Source organism: Atheta coriaria, unplaced genomic scaffold (genome assembly GCF_025399875.1).
Source record: "Atheta coriaria isolate IRGN ID8LTWV9N9 unplaced genomic scaffold, Caltech_Dcor_3.1 hic_scaffold_7_pilon, whole genome shotgun sequence".
Classification (NCBI taxonomy): domain Eukaryota; kingdom Metazoa; phylum Arthropoda; class Insecta; order Coleoptera; family Staphylinidae; genus Dalotia; species Dalotia coriaria.
The window spans coordinates 9,410,726-9,423,365 of record NW_027045449.1 but is presented as its reverse complement, the minus strand read 5'-3'; the positions used below and the strand labels follow the sequence as shown (position 1 = coordinate 9,423,365).

General features: G+C 44.3%; 2 protein-coding genes across 2 annotated transcripts in view; one reads left to right on the top strand and one right to left on the bottom strand.

Annotated features, from left to right (window-relative positions):
- On the bottom strand, nucleotides 1-5,425 carry mop (tyrosine-protein phosphatase non-receptor type protein myopic). The gene is given in 7 exon segments (XM_065307563.1): nucleotides 1-350; nucleotides 468-772; nucleotides 889-1,064; nucleotides 1,181-2,353; nucleotides 2,356-4,525; nucleotides 4,710-4,912; nucleotides 5,001-5,425. Coding segments are annotated over 7 exon segments (4,221 nt in total). The 5' UTR covers nucleotides 5,088-5,425; the 3' UTR covers nucleotides 1-243.
- A 676-nt stretch (nucleotides 5,426-6,101) lies between these two features.
- The window catches only part of chinmo (Chronologically inappropriate morphogenesis), a 43,192-nt gene continuing 36,653 nt past the window's right edge, over nucleotides 6,102-12,640 (top strand). Inside the window, exon 1 of the mRNA XM_065307376.1 lies at nucleotides 6,102-6,724. The gene's annotated coding sequence lies outside the window, so the exon portion shown is untranslated. The remainder of the gene's footprint in view (nucleotides 6,725-12,640) is intronic.

Sequence of the window (12,640 nt, the reverse complement as noted above, 5' to 3'; positions counted from 1 at the left end):
TTGGTTTCAGTTGCTTTATTTGCATAGATAATTACGATTCATAATACAATAACTCATTTTAATTTCATTATTAAATATATAAATATATAATTTCTGCCAGGTTTAATTTCCGTGTCTGCAATCGATACAATTACGTATCTCATCATTAAGAAAATGAAAAACTCCACTATACACACTCAGAACTAAAGAATATAAAGCACTTTTTTATAGGAGTATATAATACATCGTGTCTAGTATAAAAATTTACGACTTCCGCGTAGCCCACAGCGGGTCTAACTCGCTAAAAGGATCCACCACAACCGTCTTCTTTACCATCTCATCAGCCTTATCATTATCACACTTTATGAATCCTGCAAAAGAAAAACAAATTATTTAGTAATTAACCAAGAACGAACAAAAGAGTTAAGATGTTAATTACGTGTTAAAAAATTTAATTAAATTTTCTACATGATAAAACTTCTACGTACCCTTTCGCACGGTTTGTAAATGCTGCAACAATGTCGTGTAAACGAATTTCAAATGCTCGCGATCTCGCAGGACATTTTTCCGAGCGCAGGAAATTTTGGCCGCAATTGCAGGAATGTCAGGAAGTGGGCACGCGACAGCAGCAAACTCCATTAGCCCGGCGAGCAGCGCCGCACAAATTCCCGTCCTGCCAACGCCGGCCAAACAATGCACCAACACCGGATTGCCAATACATTTTTGTTTTTCATAGTTCTTCACCACCAGCTGCAGGAAGTCGATGAATGGTGTCGCATTCGTTGGAAACAAGCTGAAATTCCAAAGCGTTTATGAACATGATAACACGTTTTCCCAATTCGGTTCGATATTTACGACGCTCCGACAACACACACACACTGCATGTTTGAACAAAGAAAATTCAATTACCTTCCCGGCCACGCCGTATACTGAAATATGTTTATTAATCGGCTCTCCTTCTCGTCGGAGATCGTCAGCTTATGCTCGGTGAAGTGTTCGTTGGCGGAGCTATGCGCGAGGATCACGCGCCGCGTGACGTTCAGGTCCTTGCCGGGCTCCGCGGGCCAATAACATCCCTCGTTTATCTAAAGAACACACCAAAAACGCAACTTGGTTAAGCGCATGTTTGCGTAATCCGCGAAAAAACAGCGTCGAGTTTGATTAATACTAATACCATCAACATGTGTGCTGGTAAACTCACCTCGTTATCGGCTAGCAGGCAAACAACGGTCTCGATCTGCTGCTCCCACACCATGTTCCAAAACTCTTGCACCGTGTGTGCGAGCGGTAATTGCGTGAGCACAAAATCCATGCAGTACGGGCCCACGCTCACGTGCGACGCATTGATGTAATCATCTTTTGTGTTCACAAGCGCCACGCGGCTGTGATCGTAGGGCAGAATGTCGGGACTGCGATTCTTAAGCGGATAGCAACGAGCCACCGAAATGCTCTTTTTCGTCGCCTCCATGTTTTCCTGGCTTTCCTGAATCTCCTTCCAACGCAGCTCCAAATTACTCGGACCGCTTAGTGTTTTTATTGATAAGTCACCGACATATTTTTCAAACTTTTCCACCTCCGCCAGAAACTGCTCCACGGTCATAGGGTTTTTAAGTGGGTCGCCTTTCAAAAGAATTTTGTTTTTCTTTTTGACCGGAGCGGGGATTGCATTAGACCCTACCGATTCGATTTTCTTCGGGGGTGTTTGTGTTTCAATCACGTCCGCTTTCGGAGGCTCCTTCTGTTTTTGTTGTTGTGGGACTTGCGGGATGAGAGGCGCTTGATTTATCGAAAAGTCCAAACCTGCCAAGAGGTCAATACTGCTCTCCTTTTTAGGTGCAGGCTGTATTGCAGGCAACTGTGATGTCTCTGTACTGGATGCAACATTCGCCGTTGTCACTGGAGTAGCAGTAGGTGTTGGATATTGATAAGCAGCGACGCTCGGACTAGCGCCAACAGTCGCGGTATAATCATAGACTCCATTAGTGTACTGATTGTTGTAGTTGTATCCGGGCGCATTGTATCCGTAATCGGTGCCAGTTGCGGGTGTTTGATACATGTAATTAACACCACCCGCTAACGAAGGTGTCGTCGCGGCTGGCGCCACCCCCACTCCTACATTGCTAGGATATTGATAACTCGTGCTGTTATACTGCTGATTGCTCGCATAACTTTGATTTGGCGGCGGGTAACTCGCGTTGTCCGGTACTGCGGACGCAGTAGGGGGAGCATAGGGATAGTATGTCCCATAAGAATTCGCCCCTGCAGCAGGGGGTGGTGGTGTGGGTGTCGGCGTCGCCTGTGGTGTTTGCTGCGTCGGTGGTGGCGTAGAATTCGCGGCATATGGTGAATTCGGCAAGTTTTGATTGTAGTTCGCTTTTGCCAAGGCTGTTCTAACGCTTGACCTGCTCCTGCTACATTCCCAGTAGTTCCGTACATCGGTGATGAAGGGTATTGCATTTGTGGTCCCAAAACATCATTTTTTACCCTTTGCTCTTTAAAGTCTTTCCTTGTGTCTAGGTAATCTTTAAGTTTCGGTTTTGATGGTTGCTGAATATTCACATTGTTCAAAGCATTATGTTGCATGTTAATATTGTTTGTGTTTGACTGTGCTACCACACTAGTTGCATTATTCATTTCCGGTGCAGGTGCTTGCGGAACAGGTTCGGGCTGTGAATGTTGCTTGGAATGTCCGTTCTTAATCAACATCTGATCACGTTCTTCCTGCTGCACATTACAGGCGCTCTTAATTCTTCCCAATAACTTTGAAACATTACTTTCTAGCTTTGAATAGAACTCAATACCTTTATTAGCTTTCAAAATTAAATCATCGTAAGTGTCGTGGGAACTTATAAGTGCAGATAAAGTAGTGTTCCGTTTGTGAAACAAATCCTGAAGATATTTACGCGTTGGCGTAAACTTTGCATACATTTCAACCAATGCTTTACAGATATTTTCTTGAGCCAATAGGTTTTGATCAATCACAGCAGTTACTTTACTATGTTTGTCTAAAGCCTGTTGGAAAACCTCATCCAAAGACTGATCAGCTTGTTTTGTAACAATCGCTCCAGTAATGTCATCACTGTGAATAGCTTCTCTAAATTGATTCCACAGCATCATTCGCTGGTTCTTCATTTCGTCCACTTTAGACATCAAGCCTTCAATTGACTCTAAAATGGTCTCGTCCACATTCGGATCGGGGAGATTCAAAGTTGGGACGATTTGCACCAACTGATTCAACGGCTGCGCTAACAATTTAATATTTGCCGCATGCGTCGTCATTGCTTTATGAAGATTCATGTTGGATTCCGATGCTTTACCATGCGCTTCTTGATATTTCGCACTTTCCCGAGCTAAATCCGTGGCGATGATACTCGGAGGTCGCTTACCCATAATTTGTTGATACTCCTTTTCGGATTCCTCTTCGACTTTCAGCATCTCCTGAATTTCTTGCAACATTGCTTCCACCTCCTGGTACGAATTTGAAAGCTTACCCATTGCCTCAACTAATTCCTTGGTCGCATTCGGCCGTGCGACCATAGAAGCTGCCCGATCGACTAATTCCTGTGGTAAACCCTTAGCAGACTTGACGAATCCAAGAACCTCGAGCTGCATTGAATTTAAAAAGTCACAGAGTTCCATGTCTTTCTGTTCCACTCTTTCGCCAACATTACGCAACAACTGAGCCTTTTTCTCGCTGTACAACGAAGAAGCTTCGTGAGCCTCCATTGGTACCAGACGGCCAAAAATATCACTTCCTGCTACTTCAGGATCATGCACATTGAAAGGAATACCTTTCACGAGTGAGGCACCTTTTATTTCTTGTAAAGATGCAAGGTGAGGAACATCTTCGTGATAGATAAACTCGTTTTCGTTGACAGCCGCCTTGTGTTTGCCCTTCACCACATCCAACGTAAAAGCGATTGTGTCCTTGAATAAAACCTGTGATGAAGAACACATTTTCGAGGCGTGCTTTACAGCCTCATCCAACATATCAACAGCAGCCTGATAAAACGCAACACGCTCACCCATCTTCTGCTGCTCTTCGGCTTGTTGACCTTGATATAACAAAGCTATACATCGGTGATAATCAATTTTGAATTGTAAATATTGCGCAAGGTATTTATGATTGGGAAAGTGTTCAAGAACCAGACAATCATCACCGCTTTGGAAAGAGACACCAGCGTGTTTGTAATACTCGCAAAGTTGAACCGCAATTTTAGCGATAATTGTCGGTTTGCGATTGTCCAAGAGAGATTTTTCTAAGATGCACTCTTGTGCTTGAGCCAAACACATTAATTGCATTGCACGAATCTGCTCGGAAGAAATCATTATCAAACCAATTAGTTGACCGTAAGTTTCGCGGACTGTCTGAAAAGCCCACGCGGCGCATTGGAAATGCGTGCAGGACATCTTCATTCCTTCAGGCGTTGTTCTTGTATCTTCTGCGCCCAGTTTGGAGTGTATACAACCAATATTGATCAGCATACACATCAGCTCAAAGTTTACATCGGGCATATTACAAGACATTTTCGTGTAATCATCTTTCCTGTAAGAAAAATAAAGATAAAAACATGTAAAGTTAAGTTTTCTTTAATTTTTTTGATTGTTTATTTATGCCAAGTTCCTAATTATGAAAATTATGAATGTTTGAGAGTTATTGATGAAAGAAATCAATAAAGAAACTCATGTAACATTGATCAAATTGAATTAATGGAATGTCCACCACTTACCAAGCAAAAAACACTGATGAAATTTGATTCTCCTCCATGGGGAATCTGGATTTCAAAAAATGCAGCTGGCAATAGTACTTCTTCATAATCTGGCAACTGTTGATGTCAATTGATGGCCACACAGCCTGAGCTCTAAGTCCCTCAAGTGTTCTAATTTCATTATTATAACTCTCTGGGTCCTCTTGATAGAAACTTGCAATATACTATAATAAAACAATCACACTTATCAGTATGCACATTCTTATGCAATATAAGACAATACAAATAGTTCTAACCATAAACAAAGCTTACCAGTTTCAATTTCTGAGCAAATGACACTTTTTCCGACGTAGACAGCAGCTCAAAGCTGACCATAGGCAGACGAGGCAAGGCTTCCATGGTGGATAACTACACTTGATGACTCAATTTGTTTATGCGTAAATCCAATTAATACAATAATTAAATGACAGCGCACTGTCGCAAACAAAACAGTTAGGTCGATGTTTGACAAAGTTCAACTTGGAAACTGTGCGGCACTAATCACACGGCATTGTTGTACAGTATACACGCATTTTTCCAATGTAAATCACGTTCATTGTTGTACAGTTGTGGAGAAAATTGTTATTGTTATCACTATGCAGACGAAGCGCACTAAATAACGGTTGTATATCAGAATCGTCGGTGTTTTCCGCTCGTGACAAGTTCTGATTTGGGTTTGTCATTCCTGAGCCACTACCAATGGCTTCTTGCACTGTCAGTGTCATAATTCTGTTGCATTTTTGAAAAGCTTTTACAGTATGCCGATAGGTGGTGCTAGGGGTACTACAAATTGTTTAAAATTCTTATTTAAAGTGTAAACATTTTTTTGTGTTATTTTCATACAAAAAAATAAATACAATACACTAAGATATATTCCAGCTACAAAAACAATTCAGAACAGTAAAAATTTTAATTTTGTATTAGTTTATTTAATATTTTTGTAAAATATTTAAATAAACCTCAAAAATTATTCTTTATTGATGTTAAAATTATATTTCCGGTTAAATAAATTTATTATTCCGTCATTTTTGGCCCTGGGTAAAAAAAAGCAACAGCTTAGGAGGCTTTATTAGCAAGATGATGTGCGCATTGTTTCATACAGGTTTTTCTGACCTGAATAAAACTATAGGGTGCTTTGAATAGCATCCAGAATGCGTGTGCACTTCGAGTCCCACTTGCGCAAACCAGTTTGTCGAGCTTTCAGTGCTCGGTTGATAACATCCTCTATCGGTCCCGAAAGCTGCGCCGTGCAGTGCGCGCCGCGCGCGTCCTTTTCGCCTTTCGCTTCCCTATCCTTCGCGGCGCGAATGCGCCGGCACCACCGGAAAGCCAGCCCTCTGGTGTGCGCGCAAGAAAATCAACCCCTCGCTCAGTTACCTTGTGTTGCCGGTAGTTGCAATCCACCGTGCAGCGTAAAACGACTGAACCGTGCCGTCGAGCCGAGCCGAGAATACCAAAATTCAATTTCCACCGGCGAAACAAACACAAATTTGCGTTTCGAGGCGCCTGTCATTGATTATTCCCGATGACGAGAATGCATCGCGACGGCATAGTTCAGTAAAAGCAACAACCAAAACACACACACACGAAGAACAAGAAGAAGCAAAAAAAACTACGAATCGATTGTGAACACGACACGCGGCACCACCTAAACAAGTAAATAAAAACAAGCCGCCAAGGAGAGAAGTTTGAAGTTTTATGTGATATTTGTGATATGCTGGCAAAGTGTGAGATTATCAGAACCTTACAGTACAACAAACCCGACGAGTACCTGAACCACCTGAACAATCCTAAGTTTATTTAGCAATTTTAACCAAAAACGCGCACGGTGATCGAAGATTTCTTCATTTTTGGTGATAAGAGATGCAACAAGACACGACCGACAACCCGGCGTGGTTGGCAACGCTTGCATAATTTGGTAACTGAGCAGTTTCGCAAAGGAACTGGGCTGGACGCTGGACGATTGGCACGGCAACTACTCAAAGGACATCAAACAGGTGAGCGCTTCCTTTGTGTACAACCTTACATAATATATTACATCAATCTTTTGATTTATCAGTGTTTTTATTGAATATTTGCATGAAAAAAATGCAATTTTTCGAAATTTTAAATTGAAAGCTGTAAAACGCAGCACATGAACATGAACGAATCATAATTAGACCTCTGGAGCCTGTAAACTTCACTGCCAACTCCTCGAAAGTAGTAAAAACAAAGGCGATATTTGTTTATTGCTTAATCGATATGAATCCGAATAGTAAAAGCCTCGACGGCTTGCTCGGGGAGAGTTTGTTACGGCATGGCGCTCGGCGCACATCTCGGGGTGTTTTTAATAGTGCAATAATCGCGACGTTTTAAGGGCCGAAGCGAGGCGAGCGCGAGCGCGAAACGCTTGTGTGCGTTTTATGCGTGCGTACTTTATGCGAAAGTCGATATCGCGTCGTGTGCAGCTCTCTCTCGGCGGCGCCTGCACGTGTGAGTGCAAGCACCGCGCGCAGGAAATAGAGCAGGGTTGCAGGGCAGAAGTAGGACGAGAGGGTTTCACTTTCCATTGTGCGCCAGCCCCGCACGTGCGTTCGACAAGAACAACCGGCGGCGGTTGGACGAAGAGAGCGCGTGCAGCGGCGATGCGGCGGTGGCAGCGGCGTTGCGGGCGGCATGCAATCGAACGCACGGCGTGGTGGAGGCGCCGTGAGGCCAGCATAAGGGAAAAGGGTGCAGCGTTTTCAAAACGTAAAAAATTACAATCTCCAATAAACATTTTAAAAATAAATTAATTATGTTTGATTTACTCGTACTCGGGAAATAATTTAATAAATTTTTTAATATATTTTAAATTGAGCGGCATTGTTCGGCGCAGAGTGAATTAACACAAAGGAAACGACAAACGATAAACACACATTGAAGTTGAACAGCTATAGGGTACGAATTCGAGCATCTGAAGGTAAAGAACGAGGAGAGCGCACTTTGTGCGTTTGTGCGACCCGTCGTCTCCTTTCGCTCATTATTATATTACACGGTGCGCGCAAATGCACTTGCTCCAACGAACAAAGAGCATTGTGCGCCCTTTCCGTAGCGAGCGCAGGACGCGCCGCGGCCGTCGGCGGCGTGTGCGTGTGCTCCTGCTCCTGCCCCACACGTACGTGTGCTTCCGTTCAGTTTTGGCGATCAATAAATAGTCCTAATCACCGGCGTAAAACTGTACACTGCGTTCAGTACCTACGCACGAGTATCTTCCGCGCCGCGACATAATTACACCTTGCACACATATATCAACCGGGATTTATCTTTATTATCCTCTACGTACGCGGACAGGAAGCGCCGATGCCGAATGTTTACGCGCTTGATAGTGCGATAGTTACCAAACAGAGTTAAGAGTTGTACACATATTCTATTCGAATGTTAATGCCGCTCGGGATTTATTACTCCGACGGACATAATTCACTTTGTATCGAGGGGCGGCTTCCTTTTCCATTCGCTCGTTATAAATTTATTATTTGTGTTCGGGAACAGTTGTTCAACTAGCGCGACCATGAAACTTTATAGTGCGCGGAAGCGGATGAAATGTATACCTCGCTGATTGCGGCGTATTATTAGTTTTGTTACAATTTCCCAAACTAGTTTTTCCATCGGCGCGCTAAATGAATAAACGAATATATAATAGGCGAGGCGATGCTGGGCATAAATTACGCGTGGTCGAATAGAAGAAAAAAACGAAGTGAAAACGACCTAGTTACGCGTCAATAGTGGAAGCAACACGACGCGGACACGACCATGGCAACCCGACCCTCTTCTGGTTTGCTTATTAGGTCACTGCATTCATTTTTAAACGGGCCACACGCATGCGACACACACACTCACACACAAATACTGAGGACCTCGAAAGACGATGGGAAGGGGCGCGCTAAACGCCCGGGCTATTCTTTAACCTCCATTATTTGATGGTGCTTTGCGCATTGTTCAAGAGCAGCGGAAGAAAAACACACGACCTTGGAACATTTACACATAAACATATATCTTTTAAAAATATTTATATTTAAATAATTTACGCACCGTATTTGCAATTCGTGATATGATTTCATAATGACATCCTCGCTTTTTGCTCTTCTACCCCCAAAAGGAGAGGAGTAGATGAGTGCAAATAGGATGCCGAAAATTGCGACGTTTTTCCCATATTGCGCGTCGCTTCGCATTTCTGTTTCGCATTTAGCAAAGTTTCCCCTATTTATAGTTGTCTCCTCTTCCCATCCCGCCCGCCATTCATCTTCGCAGGAGCGTATAGTCTCTTCGACGTCGTCGTCGATCCTAGTGTTGACTCTTTGACTGCTTACACCCGGATGGAAGCAGGCGCAGAGGAGGAGCAGGGGTGCGCTGCGTGCTTTTCCTCATCCGCGAAGCATTAGCGTACCTTCCGAACGTATCAACCAGCAGGGGCAAGGTGGTGTGTTGTGTGTACCTACATACATCCACGCAGCAATCGACTTATGTGCACTGAACGAGAAGAAGAGACGCCGTGATTCCCGTTTTCTGCAAACGTCAAGTGTAATCCAAGTTGTTATTCGCTGAGTAATTCAAATCGTCGGCGTCGTTTTCCATTCCCTCTTGTTTCTTCTCGGTGTCGAAGAGCGTCGAAACGCTTTCTGCAGCTTTAGATATATACGAGAATCAGGATGTGAAATACGGAAGAGTAGTGTACGCCTGTGAGTATCGTTTGCTTATTCTCATCCTCTCGCACTTCTAGTGCTCTCATAGTTTTCGGCATGTGTGCGTCGTCATTTAGAGCAATAAGAGGCAAGCAATGCGAGCCGGAGACATTTTGCCACGTCTAAAACACTAAAGAGGATATCTGAAAGGCCATCCCAGTCTTCGGAACTCAAACCAAGGCAGAGGGAATAAAGATTCGACTAATGTAACGGTTCGCCGGTGGCGGTGCGACACAACACACACACACATACAGATACATAGCACCACATCCGACACTAGCTAGCGCTTTGCGTTAGGCCGGGCACATCACTTTAAATAAATAAATAGAATCATTTATTCAAACGGCCCTCGCAACCGTAACCGCCCCATCGGCGGCGGTGGAAAAGCTACGCGTATAATTTTAGCCGCGCTGCTCGATATCTATCGGACTTGCATAGAATATGCGTGAGGGAGCGGCGAGCATCACTAAATGGAACTAAATTGATAAAGCGTGCGTGTATGCATTCGTTTTCAATTCAAACACCGCCGCTGCCGCCGAATGCTCATGAGCTTGTTATGCACACTTGTATGAGTTTTGTGTGGGTGTATGCGCGCATCGAAAAGGGTTGATTTCTATTGTTGCCCTCGCCGGACCGCAAAATCCAAATTACGGCGGGCCGACTCGTCGAGGGCTAACCAGGGCTAACCATTCACCATGTAAATTTCATCTGTCCACCGGCAATACATTATCGAATAGGCTGGGATTTTTTTTCCGCCGTGGGTTTATCAGCGCTCGTTCGCTCGCGGTGCGTGAAGAGCACGGGGATTAAAACAAAAGCCCACATCATCGAATGAGGAATCATTGATTTTTTTTTCACTGCATATTTTTTGTATATTTGCCAAATTTATCGCGCGAGCAGACTGGCGAGGTTGTACCGAATACGATTTTTGGAATTTTCGACTTTGGCGGCGGCCCGGGCACGCCGGGAGAATAAAGTAATAAAGCAAAGAAGTAACAAGTGTTGCGAAATTTGTTAAGGTGAAAAACGACATGAAATAGAATTTGTGAGCGGCGCGCACGGATTTGCAATGTATTAGCATTGCGCTAATCCGCTTTTATCAGGTTAAAGATTAGTGCGCGGGCATTAAAAAGGGTGGAAATGAGATTTAGCGACTTTGATTAAATGCGCGGAATTTCTATTTCGTGTTTACGGTGTCAGACTCGTTTTTAGATATTTTATATATGCATTCGAATATGTTTCGCCTACGAACGTAAAATACGCACGCCTCGCTCATGTTACGTACAAAAAGGGTTGTGCGTTGCGTTGCAGAAAATCAATTCCGCCACGCCGCCCCAGACAGCCACCCCTCGCACACCAAAAGCAGGCGCTCGAAATGCGTATTTGAATGCGTCGCATGGCGTGATGTACGATGGCAGGCGGGCGGGCGGACGGGCGGGCGCCACCGCCACCGTCGACGAATGGAGGGAAATGGTGAAAACTGAAAATGCACCTGATTTGGCAGCCACCCTGCGTCGACGTCATGCCATGCCATGCGACTCCGAACAAAGAGCATTGTGAGCCTGTGCCCGCCCGTCCTGTGTGCCTGTGTGCCTGCGCTGCTGCTGGTGCACGATCAATAAGTAGGTTTAATCAACGTCCTCTAACAATGCCGTTTTATGTTATGCGTGTGCGATGCCATCGCGCGCTTGCATGCCAAGCGAAAGTGAAAACTTCGGACGACGGCGCACATATGCCACTGCTATATATATACATTTGTTGCGGTGTGTGCGCTTCTGGCCTGGAAAAACAATGTGCTGTCATAAACGCGTGTATCTATAGTTTGGTGGAGGCGCCGGTCGCGTGCAAAAATAGCCGCCGGGCGCCGAATTCTCACTAGCTTCGTGCATATTTAAAGAGCACTAAAAGGGAAAGTGATATTTTCATTACCCCACCACTCCTGACGAGCGCACCCACCTGTCCATCTATCTACATCCTTCTGTGCTTATTTTTGTTTCCAAAAAAAGAAAAAAAACTTACTAAGCTTCCGCGCGCGCGCGCGCCAGCAGAAAAATAGACGCACATAAAAACTTAATTTCTTTATGTATTTTATGTACTTGTAATACGCTGCGTTTGCTTTTCTTTTATTCTCTTCGTGAATACCGTCTTCGTTTTTGTGCACGCGCCCGCGTTCATTTTTAATGTCTGAATGTAACGTCTCGAATATTTTTCTTTGCGCGCTCGTCCTGATCCCGCCAGCCAGCCAGCAAGGTTGAGGGCATTTATTCTCGCGTCCTGTGCGCTTCGCTTATGTGTGCACGCACATAATAGCCAGCGACGCGCGCGGTACGTCTAAAAATATGATGTTTATAGAAATTGCGTGCGAAAGCGAAAGCGCATGAAAGCAAAACATCCACCATACAAACACAAGCAAAAGAAAGAGAAAGTGCACACACCGCGCCGATTCAGAATTCAGTCGTCGACGAATGTGAAAAGGAAAGGGAAATTATGTTTGGCGCGCTCAAAGAAGGACAGAAAAAGAAAAATTCAGCGCCGTGTTGAATCTGTTTCGATTATGTCCGTGTGAAAGCATGACGGGGGTGTTGGTATACTTGTGTGTAGGTGAGGCGCGCATAAAAGAGGGAAACCCTTCAGAAACAAAGCGATACACGCGCGCGCGCGCCACACTGAAAAGTCTCGCGCGCTGGAACAAATTAAAGAGTGTCCCAGGTTAGGGTAAAAAATACGCGCCGTCGATTTTCTACCTTCGCAGACTTTTTTTTGAAAGCGAAATGCCTGAGACTGATACCTAATTATCGCTTTTTATTATTTACCACCCCCAAAAATCATTTTCAGGCATTTTTACGATTTCATTATTAGTTTCTTCATTTCCTCGCCCCTCATAGGAAAATAAACCAACTATAGTTATCTATGCTTATAGAGTAAACACGAGTTCTACGAATAGCTCGCTTCTTTCTTCGTTCGTTCGCAGAATGTTCGCGCCGATAACTCAAATATTTGTTGCTCGGATGATTTATGGTAAACATTCCGAGGGTTGCCTGGTAGGTAGGCAGCGCGCGAAAATATGGAAATAGTTTTCGGGCAGCGCACACGCGCGCACCCTAATTAGCTCGGGAATTTGTTTATTTGAGGCGTGCTGCTCGCTTGTTGCTCCTAGCTAGACTAGATATACGATTCCCGTCGAATTACAGCTTTGCGCTCATGTTACATTGT